Source organism: Plecotus auritus (genome assembly GCF_963455305.1).
Source record: "Plecotus auritus genome assembly, chromosome: 1".
In the NCBI taxonomy this organism is placed as follows: Eukaryota; Metazoa; Chordata; class Mammalia; order Chiroptera; family Vespertilionidae; genus Plecotus; species Plecotus auritus.
In genome coordinates this window covers 98157683-98176600 of record NC_137770.1, presented here as the reverse complement: position 1 = coordinate 98176600, position 18918 = coordinate 98157683, and the positions used below count along the sequence as shown (strand labels likewise).

At 32.8% G+C, this 18918-nt stretch overlaps 1 protein-coding gene and 1 pseudogene across 5 annotated transcripts in view; both read right to left on the bottom strand.

Annotated features, from left to right (window-relative positions):
* Positions 1-18918, bottom strand: part of MIPOL1 (mirror-image polydactyly 1) — a 357237-nt gene that overhangs the window by 258078 nt on the left and 80241 nt on the right. For 2 of the 4 annotated variants that reach the window (XM_080641822.1, XM_080641824.1), the window contains exons 5-7: positions 14754-14889; positions 12732-12837; positions 2242-2371 (exon numbers count right to left, since the gene is read on the bottom strand). In XM_080641822.1, coding sequence (XP_080497948.1) covers positions 2242-2371; positions 12732-12837; positions 14754-14889 — 372 coding nt within the window. The remainder of the gene's footprint in view (positions 1-2241; positions 2372-12731; positions 12838-14753; positions 14890-18918) is intronic. The other 2 variants (XM_080641823.1, XM_080641825.1) reach the window with 1 other exon arrangement.
* LOC308234317 (peptidyl-prolyl cis-trans isomerase A-like) lies at positions 16916-17435 on the bottom strand (annotated as a pseudogene). Its single transcript has one exon. The product of its transcript is annotated as a peptidyl-prolyl cis-trans isomerase A-like (transcript).

Here is an 18918-nt window from a genome sequence, read left to right as displayed (position 1 = left end):
CAATCCTTTTAAACATTAAGATTAAACAACAAGGGGCACTTTGACTATAGAATCTAATACAACTTTTACAAATAGTTTAGAAGTAGAATTTATAAAGAAGAAGAAAAAAGTTTAAAATTGGTTATTTATTTCATGGCTGAGAGTCAAATATTATTTAATTGAAACACTTCATGTTTCCAAAAATTGAAAAGATTAGACAATTCCAGAACCTGAATGTTTTTCAATCTCTTTTCTTAAACTTAGATGGCTCTTTAGGGAATTATATCTTATTGAGAGAAACCATTGATTGCAGGAAGTTTAAAAATTTCTACAGTTTCGCTTCAATTAATTAATACTACTGAATTCTCATTTAGCCCTTGCTACAAACCAGGTACTTTTTATTATTTATTAAATCATTCAGTCCTCATAACTTCTATAAAACAGGCACTACTTATCCATATTGTAGACAAAAAAACTAAATCCCAGAGACTAATCTTTCCATGGCTGTACAACTAGGAAGCAACAGAGCCAAGATTCAAAGACAGGTGCCTAATTCTGAATCTGTGCTCCTAACTATACTATAATGTCTCTCAAATAAAACAGCATGTAGAGAATGATTTTATTTTTACCATACATATCCTATGTATGCATCCATTCTACCACCAACTGAAAGGAGTTTTAGGGGGTAAAATAGGCAGGTTTAGGGAGTTTTAGGAATTAGGGAGCCCATGGGGAGGAAGGCATAGCTGGTTGGGGAACGTTTGGGACCCCCTCCCTACGTGGGAGTCTGTACTTGTTTCCAATAAATTTCCCCCCTTTTCATCTACCACCTTTTGTCCATGGCTTGATTCTTTGAATCCACCTGGACAAGAACCTGCGAAAGAAACCACCCTTGCATCCTGCTCAGAAAAAAACCAACCGACTCACAACTATCCATTCTTCCAGATAAAAGTGTTTAAGTATACAAGGAAGGAGAAATGTTTGGAATGATGTTTCCTTATTAAGATAGTTATTTGGGAGAAGGCAGTGTAGAATTTGGGTAAAAATTTTTGTTCCTTTATTTGTATTTTCTTTATCAGTCTTCCAAAAAAAAAAAAAAAAAAGAAGTCATTAATTTAAACAAAAAACAACTCACATTACCTAATCACAACTTGAATACTGTCCTGTTAATTATTTAATGACTTGTTCTCCCTAATGAGCCACAGAGCCTAGCACAGTGGTAGGCAAACTCATTAGTCAACAGAGCCAAATATCAACAGTACAACGATTGAAATTTCTTTTCAGAGCCAATTTTTTTAAACTTAAACTATATAGGTAGGTACATTGTTATTAACTTAATTAGGGTACTCCTAAGCTGGCCTTTACTAAAAACTCAAGGGGCCAAAGAGCCGCATGTGGCTTGCGAGCCACAGTTTGCCAACCACTGGCCTAGCACAATGTTGAGCAGAGCAAACACACAATAAGTATATTAATGGGCATAAAACATTATATTACTGCATTTCATCTATCTGACAAGTAGCATATTTCTAGACGCGGTCTTTCTACCAAAAATGACTCTTTAGAATCATTTAGTGTCATTTGCATCAGCTGGGAGCTTGAAAAAAGGCAGACTATCAGGCTCTACAAGAGCCTGAATTTTAACAAGAGGCCCCAAGTGAGTAGAATGAACATTAACATTGGTGAAGTACTATTTCTAGGGCAATTACTTTCTCTAATTGTGATCCACTGTTTACCTATATTAGAATCACCTGGGTTGCTTGTTAAAAAAGTAGATTCCCAGGCTCCATTCTAGTTTAGGTGTCACTCAGCTAACAGAAACAAAGTGCAGTTAAGAATAGGAACGAGCATATTAAGTAAGAGCAGTTAAAGGACCCAGATAGCTGAAAGAGATCAAGAAAGAGATAATAAGAAAGCAGGAAGAAAATAGAAGTTACAAAAGAAGACAAGAGTAAGGACATCGACAACAGAACTATGAAGAAGTCAAGAAAGTAAGTGTACTCGGTGTTGTGCATTCTTTTTTCTTCTTCTTGTGTGTGTGTGTGTGTGTGTGTGTGTGCGTGTGTGTGTGTGTGTGTGTGGTAGCTGCTATTCCTGACATGCAAACTCCTACAGCATGCCAGAAGTCTGAGAAAGACTATGGAGTTATGGAATTTACAACCGTAACACAAAAGAATCAGTAACATTTCTGAATATGTAATCACCACATAATGCATACACTTTATAAATGCCTCTAATATCATATAGATTTAAATGTGTACATACAGTTTTAGAGACATTTCCATGTGGTTGGCTCGTGCGATTGCTTCATCTCTCTCCTGGTTGGCTATTTGTAGTCGAGACATAATAGCTTCATCACGTTCCCTCTGTGCAAAATACACCTCTTCAACCAGAGCTACCAAAATATATCATCCAAAATTAATCAGAGAAAATAAAGGAGAAATGCATACTTTTAACAAAAATAATTTTCTTTTATTCACCTAAATTGGTATCAATTAATCACTTGACAAAAATTATTTTTAAAAGCTACTATAAAACTGAGTTACCATTTCACACCTATAAAATAAAAAATTAAAAGGTCTAATAATAACAAATATTGTGAGCTTGTGAAATAAAGAAAATTCTCACATATATTTTTGCAATTGTCAAGAAGAATTTGACAATATTTATTACAGTTGAAGATGTCTGTAGCCTATAACCTAGCAAATCTCCTCTTTAGTATGTATCCTACAGAAATTCTTGCACATATGCACAAGGAAACATGTATAAAAATGCTTATCATAGCATTATATAACAGCAAAACCAGAAATAACTCAAATGTCCAACAACAGGAGAGGGAATAAATAACTCACTTTACATTCAAAATGGAATGCTATCCAGCATTTAAAATGAATTAACTATGGGCAAATCTCAAAAATGAAATTTTGGCAAAAACAGCAAAATAAAGTAAGACAACTCCACCTATTATTTATGGATAGACACAATTAGTAAAAATATTAAAACAAGCATGGAAACAATAATCACCAAAGTCAGAGGGTAGATAGATAGATAGATAGATAGATAGATAGATAGATAGACATAACAGATGGTAGTAAAGGCTTTCAAGGAAAGTAAGGGTTTGTAAGAGAGTATTTTGACAGATGGGGAATAGACTAAGCCATTTGTCAATTTCTTTTTAAAAAATTAAACATACAGCTAAGACCATAAGATTCAGCTATTACATTCATAGGTATTTTATAAATGCTAAGAAATTTTTCCAAAATTAAAGTATTATTGAATGATAATTTTAACATCTATTAGCTTTTATGTAAAATTTTATTATGAAAACATGATTCTTTCTAGAATTCAGTACTTTCAAAGGATCAATATGCAACTCTCAAACATTTTTAGTAAAGAAAACTTAATTGTAAACACTGAGCTTTTCCAAGGTGGATGACTATTACAAAGTTCACTAGAAAATCAATATAGCATTTTAGTTGGAATTTGCTCATTAAACACCCACAGCTCTACTGCAAATTATGATGGAATGAATAAAGCAAATACGCATGCTTCTTTCTTTTTATTAAATGTAAAATCTACTGTTAATTGCATCTCGTATGTCATACAAACTTTTGTCCTTAACTATTAAATAGAAGCCTTAACAAAAGTCATTAGAGATTCTCTTTCTTTGACTTGAATAAATTTCAATATTTGTTCAGTAAAGGTTCACAGCAGTTAAATCACATTAACAAATATTATTAGCTACTATGTAAGCCAACCAAGTAAAATACTTATATTGTAGGTAAAACAAATCACTGGTGTTTACAATAATATTTGGATATCTCCATTTTTAAACATGGTTATCAAATATTGTATAATTCTTAGTCAAATTCAAAAAAGACTCATCAAGAGGATCACCTCCCCCCCCCCGCCCCAGCACCAAATTCTCAAATTTGTTTAGTAAGCTAATTGTTTTCTAATATGGGCAAAAGTAAATATGAAGAGGCTAAACCATACTAAGTATGAGTTTATTGAGTCAAGACAAAGTACATATTTTCTTAGTAGAACCCAAGTCTATTGACAAACCCATATTGTACACTTCTCAAACTACTTTTAAAATACAGTAAGAGACAGTATATTGGAAAACATTCTAGTTTAAACATTGGATCATGATCCCCTAAATAACATAATTTGGACGATAGATATTGCCCAGGAAAAAGAATCTGTTTGTTAACATCCTCAAAGTAGTTATGTAAACAGAAAAGGCTGAACATAAAGAGAGGGGAAAAGAAATCATTAGGATTTGAATTTGAGACATATAAAATAATCATCAATTACAATTCGTGTTCCAAAATTCTAAGAACAAATATAGCATAGATGATAGCTTTGTAAAAGACAGGTCTTTACTAAACATGAAAGAATGTCACTGAACAGCTAACCATTACTACCTTTGCGTGATGTTAAGTGGATTCCTTGCAAATATGATAGTGTTTTATGAAACCACCACTATATATTCCAGAACCACAAATATTACACTACGTTTTTTAATTTTCTTAAAAGTTGTATTGTCCCTCTCTTTGTATATATTGGATAACGTGAATTTAAAGACAGATGGTAAATGCCCCACATCAGTAGAAAATTAACCAACCTACTCCATGTAGCTTGATGCTTCCATTTTTTTTGCATTACAATGCTGGATTCAACTTTTTACTTCAGAGCTTCTTTTAAAGAAGAAACTTATGTTTTTCTAAAATTGAATTAGAATGTTCAATATTTTATATGATTATTTCATAAATTACCTTTTCTGATTAAAGAGTCATACAGGCTCATTGTATAAATGCAGAGACAGAAATATTTTAAATAGTTTGTAACATTCTGTATATATTTAAAATAAACAGAATATGTTCCTATATTCTTCAGTATTCTTCAAAAATATAAACTATTTTATATTGTACATGAAATTTTATCATTTGGATATACCATATTTAACTAAACTAAGATGCTCCTAATAGAAGATTTTACACTGTTCTCAGTTATTTCACTATATAAACAACACTGTAAGGAACATCTTTGAACATAAACCCTTATGTATGAACTTTAGCTAATTAGGAAAATTCCTAGAAGTATGAGTATTACATTAAAAGTTGGCATTTTAGCTCCTAACATATGCTTTAAATTTTTCTTCTGTGAAGTTGCTATAAATTTATAAGTCCTCACTTATTATTGATAGGTTCTGTGACTTCAAGAAAAAATGATGGATAAGAACAGAAATTTTATCCAAGTTAACTGATATAAACAAGAGTTAAGTTCCTGTGACAACTCATCAATGGTGTAGCAAAATGTTATCAAGGACCTGCTATACTTACCAATGGTTTAGGAATTGATAAAGATTAATTAGAAAATTACACAGAACATGTTTAAGTAGAAAAACTATAAGAACGTGTTTTTGTTTTTGTTTTTTGCAAAATCCCCGATTACTACATACAAGTATTTAGTACATATAAGTAAAGACTATATAAGAACACTTTCTAAAAATATGCTATTTATGTTTAAACATGCTATTTAATACATCTCAGAACTACAATCTGTAATACTTTCAACAATAAAGATAAAACTACAATTTTAATGTGAAAGAACCTTATCCCTGAATTATTATAATTAGCATTGATTATTTTATACACTTTTGAAATACAATTTTAAGAAATATTTAAATTTCTTTCTATACATAATATTTACTTTTAATAGATACCAATATGAAAATTCTGTGAAATATAATTGCTACCTAAACTTTTTAGAATTAAACATATAGAAAAAGGCTGAAGAAAATATTATCTGAAAGTTTTCTGTTACTTTTCTGTTTTAAATACCCTAACTATTTGATATGCTCTAAAATGCTTTCATTCTAAATTCCAGTATGCCATACATAATAAAATACTGCCAATTGATGGTTATTGTTATGCATACTGGTTTCTGTTTCCTCGATGCTTGTTTTGTTTCCTCCAGAAAACACAAACTCTTCTAGGGAGAGGTTACAACATTGGCCATAATCTACTTCCAAGTATTATTTGACCTGGCACTCATTGTAATTAATCCTGATTCATACCCTGGGATTCTGCAGCCAAGGATAATATAATCAACCTCTACCTATCAATATTTCTAACTAAGTGTATTTCAAAGAGAATGGGCCTTTTTGTTTTTATCTAAAATGACTATCATATTCTTGAAATCCTTTTTCCTTCCAAAATAAAACATGCAGATATATAAATGTATATGTAATGGTCCATTATAATTTAATATTGTTAAGGCATTTAAGTGTAAGATTAATGGTTTCCACATTTTACTTATGCCCATTATATACACAGAAAAATGACATTCCAATGTGTGTTATTTCTTAAAAGTACATATTATGTTATTTTCTATTCTCCTGATATACAGAACTAATTAATTCTTGTTCTTAATCATTAGATCATCAACAACATCTGAGATACGGTATAGGTAAACAAATTCTTTACAAGAGAACAATGTAAATATTTTCTATTACACAACAATACTTATTTTTCCATGTTAATTAGTTGGGGTGTCTGAATATATTTTATATAATGGTGGATTAGCTATCTATACTTTTAACATTTACATGTTAACCTAGATAGAAAAACTAAAGCTATTACATTCAGTGTAATAAGAAGAGCTTGTCGGTATTTTTCTATTTATAAAATATCACTCTAAATTTGAGCACGGAGAAAATCTATTAAAGCAGATTAAATGCTTTCATAAACAATAATGTAAGTTAAACAAATTATGTAACCCTGAATTATATGTAAAATGTAACATAGATAGATAGATAGATAGATAGATAGATAGATTTATAAACATCAGACTTAGGAACTAAGGAGTTCTTTTGGCTAAAACCCAATATTGGCCTTATTTCAGTTTAATTGGAAGAGGATCTCAAATTCATCTTCTCCATGAGATATCAGGAACCTGGATTTATCTTTGTACCAAAGGTTAATAAGAAATGTGTCTGCAAAAGTCAAACAGCATTAAATACTAAAAACTGATTATTATTCTACAGGAGTTGTTCTGTCATTCATAATCTCTCCATGCCCCAACCTTCCACAGCTAATCTTTAATGGATGACATGCAAGAAAGAAAAATAACTAACATATAAAGCAGAGACTCTAATGTGAGCATTTAAAAGAAAAATAAGGCTTTTAAAGAAACATAAATACTTTAAATATCACAAAAATGATTTATCAAAACTATTTAAAGAAATACTCTTTGGTGTGAAATTTAAACAGCATCTGTATACTGTTAATGTAATAGAGGAATAAAAATTAAGAGACATTAAACACTAGACAATGCCCCCTGAGACTGTTTAGAAAAAAATGAAAGGTTTAATTGAACAATTTTTAAAAGTTGTGACTACATCACTGTCCTAAAAGTAAATGAGTGGATGCAAATCAAGCCACACAATACTCTCTCACTATCAAATTCAATTTGCGTAAAGCAAATTTTGAAGTGTTTGTGGTTTAATCATTTTATTTAAATGAGAAGACATGCTTACCTAAAAAACAAAGAGTTAATGTTTCTGCTATGCTTCTCCAAAATATCCTCTAGTATTTGAAGGTCATATATACTAATGAATTTCAAATAATATTATCAACATATAATTTAATGGGTTAAAACATAGTAAAAAGTCCTAAACAACTACAATGAGATACATTTTTTCCCAATGCTAACAAATAGGGAACGAGCTTGTCATTTCAGCTTTTGGTAAGTAAAGAAGACTGACTTATTATATATTTTTCTCTTATTTTTTTTTTGTAGAAATTAAAAACATGATTTTCATACTTTCCAAATAAAATTAAATCTGAAAATAAAGGAAAACTAAAAACTGCAGAGAATAAATAAAATAAAAATACTTTTAAATTATTTTTAAAAAGAAATACATATCAATTTTTTCATAAACAAAATATGCATAAATAGCTGTGGGACAGTTACTTATATTAGCTACACTTTGAATATGAACTTCTTAGATCAAGAAATCTTAAGAAAACAAGATAGTGATATCATCTTATCATCATAATTTCCACTTATTGAGTGCCTTCAATGGGTTAAGCATTCGTGAACATTATCTCACTTAAACGTCTCAGCAACCTATAAAGTAGGGTTTAGCCAAAGTTTAGGGAGGCTGTAACTTACACGAGATAAGAGCTAAAAACAATAATAATAAAACAAAGGTCTGAATCGGAAGTGTGAGCATTGAACCGCACCTACTGCAATGCTGTATTATGAGTAAGAAGTGACTGAACACAAAAGAATGTTTGAAATTACACATCTGTCCATTTGCTGATGTACATTCACTGTCTAACGCAGTGCCTAGTACATAACGACCCCTCAATAAATATTTCTTGTTTGAATTTTTAAAAAGTTTGCGCAGTTCCTATACAGTGCCTAATAAAAACAGTCAGTGATGATGGTGATGTCAATAAAGAAGGCGAAGGTAAAAGGGTCAACCATTAGAGATTTTTTTTTCTTAATATACTTCTTTATTGATTTCAGAGAGGAAGGGAGAGGGAGAGAGATAGAAACATCAATAATGAGAGGGAATCATCGATCGGCTGCCTCCTGCACGCCCCCTACTGGGGATCGAGCCCACAATCTGGGCATGTGCCCTTGGCCAGAATCGAACCTGGGACCCTTCAGTCCGCAGGCTGACGCTCTATCCACTGAGCCAAACCGGCTAGGGCAACCATTTGAGATTTTATCATAAAGGACACAACTGTTTCAAACTCTCAGGAGATCACATTCGAATGACAGAATTCACATCATGTAAAAACCATCAGGGAAGCAAAGGAAACGGGCTTCCTACTATTACGACAGTCTACATGAAGGCTTATCGTAGGTACACCTTAGATTAAATCCCAAATTCTCTGTATCCCATTTATTTTATTTCAGATCCACATGTAAGTAATATGCACTAATGCTAATAAATACATATATCTCAACAGTAATTACTCTCATCTAATCTTTTATTTCCAATTTTTTTCTTTCACTTTTCCATTTATAAACAGTGAACCGTTAATTTTAATTAAAAGCTAAATAGAAAAAGTATTTTCAAAACTTTTTACATTATCAAAAGTTTAAGAATTTCGTAAAGATAAAAATAATCAAATATTAATATTAGCTATAATTTACTGAGTATATATTAGGTATTTTTATTATTCCCTCTAATCCTTAAAATAATCTGGGAAATTAGTTAGTATTCACATTTTACATGGGAGAAAGTAAATTCCAGAGAGAATATAATAACTTGTCCAAAGTCTACCCTTATTAAGTCAAAGCTGTGATCAAAATTTGGGTCAATCTGACTCCAAGGCTTTTGGTCTTTCCATTACTTCATTCTGCCTCACACAGAACTGGGCACCTTTTGTTTTATGTGGTTCTGACTATACAAGATTCTTATTCTTAGAAATTATACCATCATCTGGGAAGATAAAATGATTAATATGTACATAAGTTACACATAAAGACACAAAAATAAATAAGGGGCAAATCTGAAATGAAAGAAAAATGGCATGGGTAGGATGGCAAAATTTGATCACAGGCATCATATGAATTTCATAAAAGTTTGCTTTATGTATTCTTTATGTGTTAAACTTATCCACAGGAATTATTTTAAGATTAGAAAGCATGTAACTTTTTTAAAAAATCACATCTTTTAAAAATAACATTTACTTTTTCTAATACAAAATCTAATTCATGCTCACTGGAGAAAACCTGCTGTTGATTGAAACATTAATGCATCCATTAATACTACTAAAATTTGCCTCTTTTTTATTGATTTTATTTTTTTATTTGTTTATTTTTTATGAGAGAGAGAGAGAGAGAGAGAGGAGAAGAGAGAAACATCAAGTGAGAGTGATACTAGATCTGCTGCCTCTTGCATGCCCCCACCGGGGATCAAGCCTGCAACCAAGGCATGTGCCCTGAAGCTGGGAATTGAACTGGCAACCTTTCCACGAGTGGAATGACGCCCAACCAACTAAGGCACACTGGTCAGGGCTGCCTCTTGTTTAATAAAATATACACGTATATACAGGGTGTCCCCAAAAGTGTATGCATACACTTTGAATAATTATAAAGGCAGTATTTATTAAAATACCCTCCATTTTCAAAATTGAGCTAGCAATTTTTTGGGACACCCTGTTCATATATATATTTTTTTGATTATATGATAAATACAGTCTTCCCCTACATTTTTCTTAATATTGTCATAAACATTTTCTCATCTCATCAAACATTCCTCAGAAATTATTTTAATTACTGCATGTCTCACATAAATGCCCCTTCGTTTATTTAACCATTCCCTTTTTATTAGATTGATTTTGGTTCTCTTGCTGTAATAACACTCATATGTGAATATCTTTATATATAAATCTTTATACTTTATATATTCAAATGAAAAAACTCCTATTTCCTTGAGTACCTGCATTTTATTAACATTTTATTTGAAATGCCAATTGACATATATTTATATTTGTATCCCAGTTGCAATTTCCAATGTGTAGTTCAGGATGTTTCTGCACTTATTTTTTTAATGTGAAATATCTTGACTTTTAAGATATTTACATCTTGCTTAAGTATATTATAATACTTAAATGTATGTGCATATTTGTAATGTACTTTACCAAACACACTTTTTATTTCAAATATGAAAATGAGCAGTGATAGAAACAAGCATCCATTGATTATTTATTCTTTCATATGACACTAAATAAAACATGTAACTATAGTTCTATAATGCTCCCCTTTCTATTCAGGTACTGACATAGTTGTTTTTGTTATGGTGTTTTGCCTTCTGACCTCTCATAGGTAGAAGATAAGCTATTTACAACAGTATGTATGAGAAAATATGAAAAAGTTCATGAGTCTACCAAGGGTCAGTTAATAAATTTCTTGTAGCTTCAAACCAAAGAATTTCTTGAGCAATTCAGATTTTTTTATTTTCACATATTACAATAATAATTCTCTCTAATGTCACAAGTATCTTTAATCTTTTTTCAATAAAATAGAACTGAAACATTAAAAAGTAAAGATACATTCTAAAAATTTATACTTATAAACTAAGTGATTGGTCATCTTTTTCTAAAATGAGATTGCTTTGTCCAGAGAAACTATATAGCATTATTATTTTCATCAATTTAGGAGGCTATAAAAACATACTAAACATGTTTCTAAATTTTAACATTTACTTTAAAAAATCATTAATGATAAATATTTGATTAATAAGAATCATAAAGCAATCAAATTCTTCCCATTTAATGCATATATGATTCATAATTTAGTCAAAGGGAACCCTTAAATATATACCAATAAATAAATATTTGAAGTATATGATTAGCTACATTATACAAAAGTTTAAAGAGTAAGTAATTTTGCTTTATGACTCTTCCCCTCCAAGAGCTATGCAGACATATTAATTCATAATTTTTGGTCTTAATGGCCTAAATCTTATTAAATATCTTCTCTAAGACACATACAAAGTTAAATTATGATGCAAGCACCTTAAAACAAATGTACTTCTTGTAATATCTTCCTAGTAAACAGCCAAGAAACTTTCAAATTGTTCTGAGTATATATATGCATCATTTGTTTTTAATATACTGTTAATTTTCCTTAAAATACATTACTCCCCTATTTTCCCCACCCTAAAAAATCATGGTAGTTTAACAGAAAAACAATCATCCGGTATTTTAGCTGGAGTATTTATTTATAGTCATTTTGCCTATATTTTCATAGTGATATTTAATTCTGCTTTGTACAGTAATATTTTGAAGACAGACTGTATCTGCTAATGTCTCTGATCATAATTTTTTCATATATGTAACTAAGGTTAAGTGGCTTATAAAGTATGATTATAACTTTAATTAGTCACAAAATATAATTATTCCTTAAAATCATTCTAAATTGATGTAAAAATGTTAAAATAATCTTTAAAATGCCTCTGCATGTTAATTGCTATTATTCTATGAAATTTCTCTTTCCTTAATACACTAGAACAGTGTGAGGTAGAGTCACAGAGGTATATATGAGTATATAGATGAGAGATCATAATTATTGGAATTCATCTGATCATATTTGTAATATAACACAGACATATTTAAAAATGTTCTCCTCACAAAGACCTGTAAATAAAGATAGACTACAAAATATATTTAAGGGAGTCATTTATAATCTTAAACTTTGGCAACCTTTCACTTTAAGCTCAGAGAAAATATTACCTCTATCATCCACATTATCAGATAAAAATTTATTAATTGCATTAAATAGATTTTTAAATGAAATGTAGGTTTCCACTGGCAATGAATATATGACTACCTTCATACAAAGGAGAAGTATTTCCTCTCAAAGAGCTAAAACAATAAGTGGTATCTGAACTGCTGGTTGAAAGGTAGAGCCACTGGTAATCATTATTTCCCCTTGTTTGTTCAGGCCCTTCCAACAAAACAAACAACCTTTTTGTGATTGGATTGACATGGTGTTAACAATGCATTTAATGCCCAAATCAGTATGAATACAGGTAAAGCTCTCACTAATACCAGAGCCAGGATGTTAAAGCCACCTATTTTCTAAGCAGCCAAAAAAAAAAAAAAAAAAGGACAGAGCTTCCCTCCTTTGGCAAATAGCTGGTATGCTAGTATTCACCAAGCCACATAATACAATAACCTTGTGCATATTTCTTAAGGCTATATGTTACAATTCATCTACCATACCTGCTGTCTTCTCAGCAATTTGAGCTTCTGTTGCTTTCTCATAGAGTTCCAACTTCAGCTTTAGTTTTCTCTGTTCTTTATCTTCTTTAGACAGTTTTTCTTGAAGCTTAAACATATTGAAAAAAACACAGATTCTTATTTGACAAATTTCTTCTACAAATATAATTAATCCCAAAGTAAAATTCTGGTTTTTTCTAATATAAATATGTTACATTTAGCTGCCTAAATACATAACTCCAGGGAGGAAAAAAACACACAATATTTAAGGTTTGAAGGTATTTTATAATTAATTACCTATAATGACATAAAAACTATAAAAACATTATGATATACATTTTATTTGTGTGTGTGTGTGTGCAGGCAAATAAAATTAAAGAGGGAACAACACAATTATTAAAAATAAATACAGCAAAAAGCAATCTGATCAATTCTATTGTCTTAAAGGCAAAGACTTGGGAGGGACTATCCTAAATAAATAATGGACAGCACAGCTTTTCAGCTTCTCTTAGTATTTTTCATATTTTGAAACAAAATTAATTAGATAATAATCTTACTATCTGAAACTGATCTCCCTTGGAGAATGCTAGCCCATAATCCATTGAGATTGGCACTGGCACCTGATTCATATTGGCATGCAGTAAATAACTGCTAAATGAAAGTACAGAAAAATCTACAGCTCTCATATGGAATCCCTCCAAACGTTGTTGTTTTTTTTTAATTCCTCCCTCAGATTTTGTCATTTGTGCTGTTTTCCATCACATATGAGCAACATTCCTAATATCATGCTTCAGTTTGATTAGGTCAACAACTAGAATATTGAAATATTAAAATCAGACAAGTATGAAGAGGTTAAAAAAACAGAAGGCATACAAAAGTGAACATCCTATATAATAAAAGGCTAATATGCAAACTGAACGTAGGAACGACCGGTGCTATGACATGCACTGACCACCAGGGGACAGACGCTCAATGCAGGAGCTGCACCCTGGTGGTCAGTGTGCTCCCACAGGGGGAGCGCTGCTCAACCTGAAGTTGGGCTCACAGCTGGTGAGTGCAGCAGTTGGTGGTGGGAGCCTCTCCCGCCTCTGTGACAGCACTAAGGATGTCCAGCTGACGTCAGTGGGCCTAATCCATCAGTTGGACATCCCCTGAGGGCTCCCGGACTGCGAGAAGGTGCAGGTCAGGCTGAGGGGCACACCCCTGCCAAGTGCACAAATTTCATGCACTGGCCTCTAGTTATTTAATAATATTATTTAATGTTCAAAGGAATGTAACTAAAAACAGAGAAAAGGTAAAACGTGACATAACAAATTGGATTGGACAAAATACAGCAGTATACGATAAGGTAAATTAAGATATTGCCAAACCCTGATACTTTAAAGTTTAATTACATATATTTTTGAGGTGAAATACAGGGCAAAGACATTAATAAAAACAGAAAAGTCACCGTCGCCCTAACCGGTTTGGCTCAGTGGATAGAGCATCGGCCTGCGGACTGAAGGGTCCCAGGTTTGATTCCGGTCAAGGGCATGTACCTTGGGTGTGGGCACATCCCCAGTACGGGGTGTGCAGGAGGCAGCTGATTGATGTTTCTCTCTCATCGATGTTTCTAACTCTCTATCCCTCTCCCTTCCTCTCTGTAAAAAACATATATATATATATATATCTCCCCAAAAACAGAAAAGTAGTGCATTAAATTCCTCATTCTCCAAAATACTATAAGTTTTACTGCAGTAAAACCTGAATTGATCTTTTTTTCTTCATGTATCTACTTGAAGTATCATAGATTTATGCAAAAGGAAGTGGTATCACAGGCCAGCAAAGGCAGACAACCAAAGAATTGCTGTTTATAGACAATCTCTCAACTCAATCATACCCTGATGGCATGATATGGCAACAACCTAAAGCTACTGTTAAAGGATAAAAATACACAGTAAAACTGAACTGTGATGGATAGCAAAGCAAGTTTAGAAAGTCAACAGATAAAACACTGTACAATTAATAGGTTTTTCTATAAGGTACCTTTTTATGGCTTGCTCTGAGAATGTCCAATTCTGTTTGAAGAAATGTAATAGTCTTCTCTTTATTTAAGTCTGAAGTAACTTGACAAGGTATCATACATTCATAATGCAAATCATTATCTGTATGCTCCATACTGCTGTAATAAAGAAAACTATTTATTAAACAACATAAACATATAATTTCTACTATACAGGACCTATAAATTTTACCCTTCAAATGGGGAGGGACAAATTTAATTTTACAAAGAAATATATAAAGTTACTTAATTTTAAATTTCTTTTTATGCACTAATAAAATCCTATGGATGAAAAGAATAAATATATCAATTTCACAGAGGTGTTACTCTGTCAACAGAGAGAGGTAAATCTGTGGAAAGCATTTAGTAACATCTGTAGAGACTCATGGTTTTGTGTACTTAAAGAATTCAGGTTTTAGGGGCTGTGAATATTAATTTAATTTGAACTTTTGGTCAGGACTAGATACTTCTTTCACTTTCCTGAAAGTGAGAACAGTAATCATAATTTTCTTTCAATTTGGTTGACAGTGTAATATTTTCATTATTAAATTTAAAACATATTAAATATGAAAACTTTTTCCTGTAATATTTAACAGTAAGCAAAACATCTTTTTTGACATTTTGCATGCTATTTGAGAAGATGTCAATTTATTAGCAGGTAGTATAAAGCAAGGGAAGGGAAAAGCAATGGGCAGTTTTTTGATGGCATTATATTTATAAGTAGAGGTACATCTTAGAGTCTCTCAGAAGAAAGTAAGCAGTGAGGCCTGGGACAGTCAGTGCAGCTCTACTTACCATGTGCATCTTCTGTTGAAATTGTCCTAGATATCTCACATTCTGGCTTTAGCCCAACCTCTACTATTTATTTTTCTCATGTGGTTATAAAATGTTTGTCACCTCTTCACTCATCCCTACTCCCCCAAAATGTACTCTAATCTGTACTTCAGTAAGAATATAACTCAATGCTAAGACGCAGGAACATATTAATACTAGGTGTACCAGTTAATAATGCAGATTTTATAATCAAAGAAAACACGATAATTTCAAGAGACATCAAAAGTGCTTTATTCAAAGTAATCTCTATCGCTAGCTACACATTTCCCCATCTTTCAGGTAATTTGTGGATACTGTCCCAATAGAACTTTTGTTTTGAGGCAAACCATTCAGAGACCCAATTTTCCACTTCTTCATATGTTTTGAAGTGCTGCTCAGAAAGTGCGTGTGCCATCGACCAGAACAAGTGGTAATCTGAAGGAGCAAGGTCTGGTGAATACAGCAGGTTAGTTAATACTTCCCAGGCAAGATCTTTTAACGTGTCTTTAACTGGTTTTGAAGTGTGTGGTGGTGCGTCATCATGAAGCAAAATTATTTTGCCGTGTCTTCTGGCCCAGTGGTCGGCAAACCGCAGCTCACAAGCCACATGCGGCTCTTTGGACCCTTGAGTGTGGCTCTTCCACAAAATACCACGTGCGGGCGCACACGTACAGTGAGACTGAAACTTCGTGGCCCATGGACAGAAGTCAGTTTTCGGCCTGGGCGAGTCTATTTTGAAGAAGTGGCGTTAGAACACTCAAGGGACCAAAGAGCCGCATGTGGCTCGCGAGCCGCAGTTTGCCGACCACTGTTCTGGCCCATTCTCATCGTTTTATGATCAAAATGTGGTTCAAATTGATTGTTGTTGGTAGCAATCAGTATTAATGGTTTCACCTGGTTTTAGAAGCTCATAATACACTACACCTTCCTGATCCCACCAAACGCAGAGCATTGTCTTCTTTCCGAAGCGATTTGGCCTTGCAGTTGATGTTGATGGTTGACCTGGATCAACCCATGATTTTGTGCATTTGGGATTCTCAAAATAAATCCACTTTTCATCACCAGTCACAATTTGATACAAAAAAGACTTTCTTTCGTGCCATTGAAGCAACATTTTTTTTTGACAGACAACTGTTTAGTTTTTATTTCATAATCATAAACTTAACTCTGCAATCCAGCTAGACTGGGAAGGGGTAAGGAAATTATGGAACCCAATGAACTGGCAAGAGCACAATGATTATAGAACATTCCAAGCAAATTGGGGTGAAGGGGTGTTCTCCTGAGCTACAGAAGGAATGGTCTGGTGGTAAAGATAAAACACAAGTCAAATTTATTAGAGCTGTCCACAGTCAGGAGTGGTGATCTTCTTGCTGGTCTTGCCATTCCTGGACCCAAAGCGCTCCATGGCCATCACAATATCCATGCCTTCTTTCACCTGGCCGAAGAACACGTTTGCCATCCAACCACTCAGCCTTGGCAGTGCAGATAAAAAACGGAACCGTTTGTGTTAGGTCCAGCTTTTGCCAAGGACAAGATGCCAGGACCTATATGTTTCAGGATGAAGTTCTCATCCTCAGATTTCTCCCCATAGATGGACTTGCCGCCTGTGCCATTATGGGGTATGAAGTCACCACCCTGGCACATAAATCCTGGAATAATTCTGTGAGGCAGGAACCTTTATAACCAAATCCTTTCTCCCCAGTGCTCAGAGCACGGAAGTTTTCTGCTGTCTTTGGAACTTAGTCTGCAAACAGCTCGAAGGAGATGTGGCCCAAGGGCTCACCATCGAAGAACACGGTCGGGTTCACCATGGCTGGTCACGGGAGGCTTCGGGGCGGTGGCGTCTGCAAAGCTGCAGCAACATTTTACTGATGATTTTTCGGTTTTCCATTTGTCTTTGGTTCAGTTGATGTGGCACCCATTTTCCTTCCTTTACAATCTTTTCCATTGCTTGTAAATGATCGGGAATTGTTTGCTGAGCAATGTTTAATCTTTCTGCAAGTTGTTTTTGAGTTTGACACGCATCTTCATTCAATAATGCTTGTAATTGTTGGTCTTCAAACTTTTTCGGTTGACCTGGACGTTCTTTGTCTTTCACATAGAAATAATCACTTTTAAAGTGTTTAAACCAGCATTCACAAGTATCTTGAGATGGAGCATGTTCACCATAAGCTTCCCGAAGTATATGATGACTTTTTCCTCAAAATAAAGTAATGAATTAAAACTTCCCACAAATGCTCTTTTTTTGGCATGAAATTCGACATTTTTAAGCGTAAAAATATCTATCATGTTAACACCTTCAGAAAATTTGACATATGAAATTTTGAAGCTTGTTGTCAATACAACAAAATAGCATACATATCAAATTGCATATATATCAACATATGTGTAACTCCATCTATTGAAAAATAATCTGCATTAACTGGTACACCTAGTATATCTATTGAATAATTTAAAGTAAATAGAAATAGCTGTTTCCTGTGTAAAATTATGAAAATATCAGAGGCCTGATGCAAGAAATTCAAGGTACTCAGCCCTCGCAGCCACGGCGGCTTGCCTTGGCCCTTGCAGCCCCCGCTTTGTCTGGAAGGTCATCAAGAAGGACTTCCAGAAGGTCTTTCATCTGTCCAGTCTAATTAGCATATTATGCTTTTATTATTATAGATATTTTATAAAATAAAATTTTGTCTGAACTGAAAATATAATTTTATCAGTCACTGAAATTTTCTAATATAGTATTTTCATAATACATGACTAATTATGAAAGTACCTTAATCCCATAGGTAAAAGTGACAGATGTCACAAATTCAAATCCCTTCATGGGACAGGTAGGGAAGGTAAATAAGTAAAAGCTGCAGACTGTAAAATAACAAAGGTATATTAAAGTGCACAAGGCCCTTCTAAAAGCATTCAAATTCATTTAAATAAAAAATAATGGTAACCAAAACCACATCTCTGGGCTTATTTTGTTCTGGAGCTACTAGGTTTGGGCTCTGATAAAAAGAAAATCCCATTAATATCAACTCAACAGTTATTTCCAGATCCATAATAAAAGATCACAGAAAATAGTATTTAACTAAAAAGAATAAGACTTCATAGCCTTTATTCAAACTCATCTTGTGCTTTTTCACTTGGCAATCTAGACCAGCAATTTTCAATCAGAAAATCCACAAGAATTTTTAAAATATGTCAAATAAAAAAAATGACAACAACCAACACAACAATAGTTATCCAATAGGAATGAATCACAATTATACCTTTTTTGTCATGTTGTCAAAAATACATTTTTTTGTGAGTCACAGAATTTTAGTAATTAGTTTGTGTGTGCCATGAGAA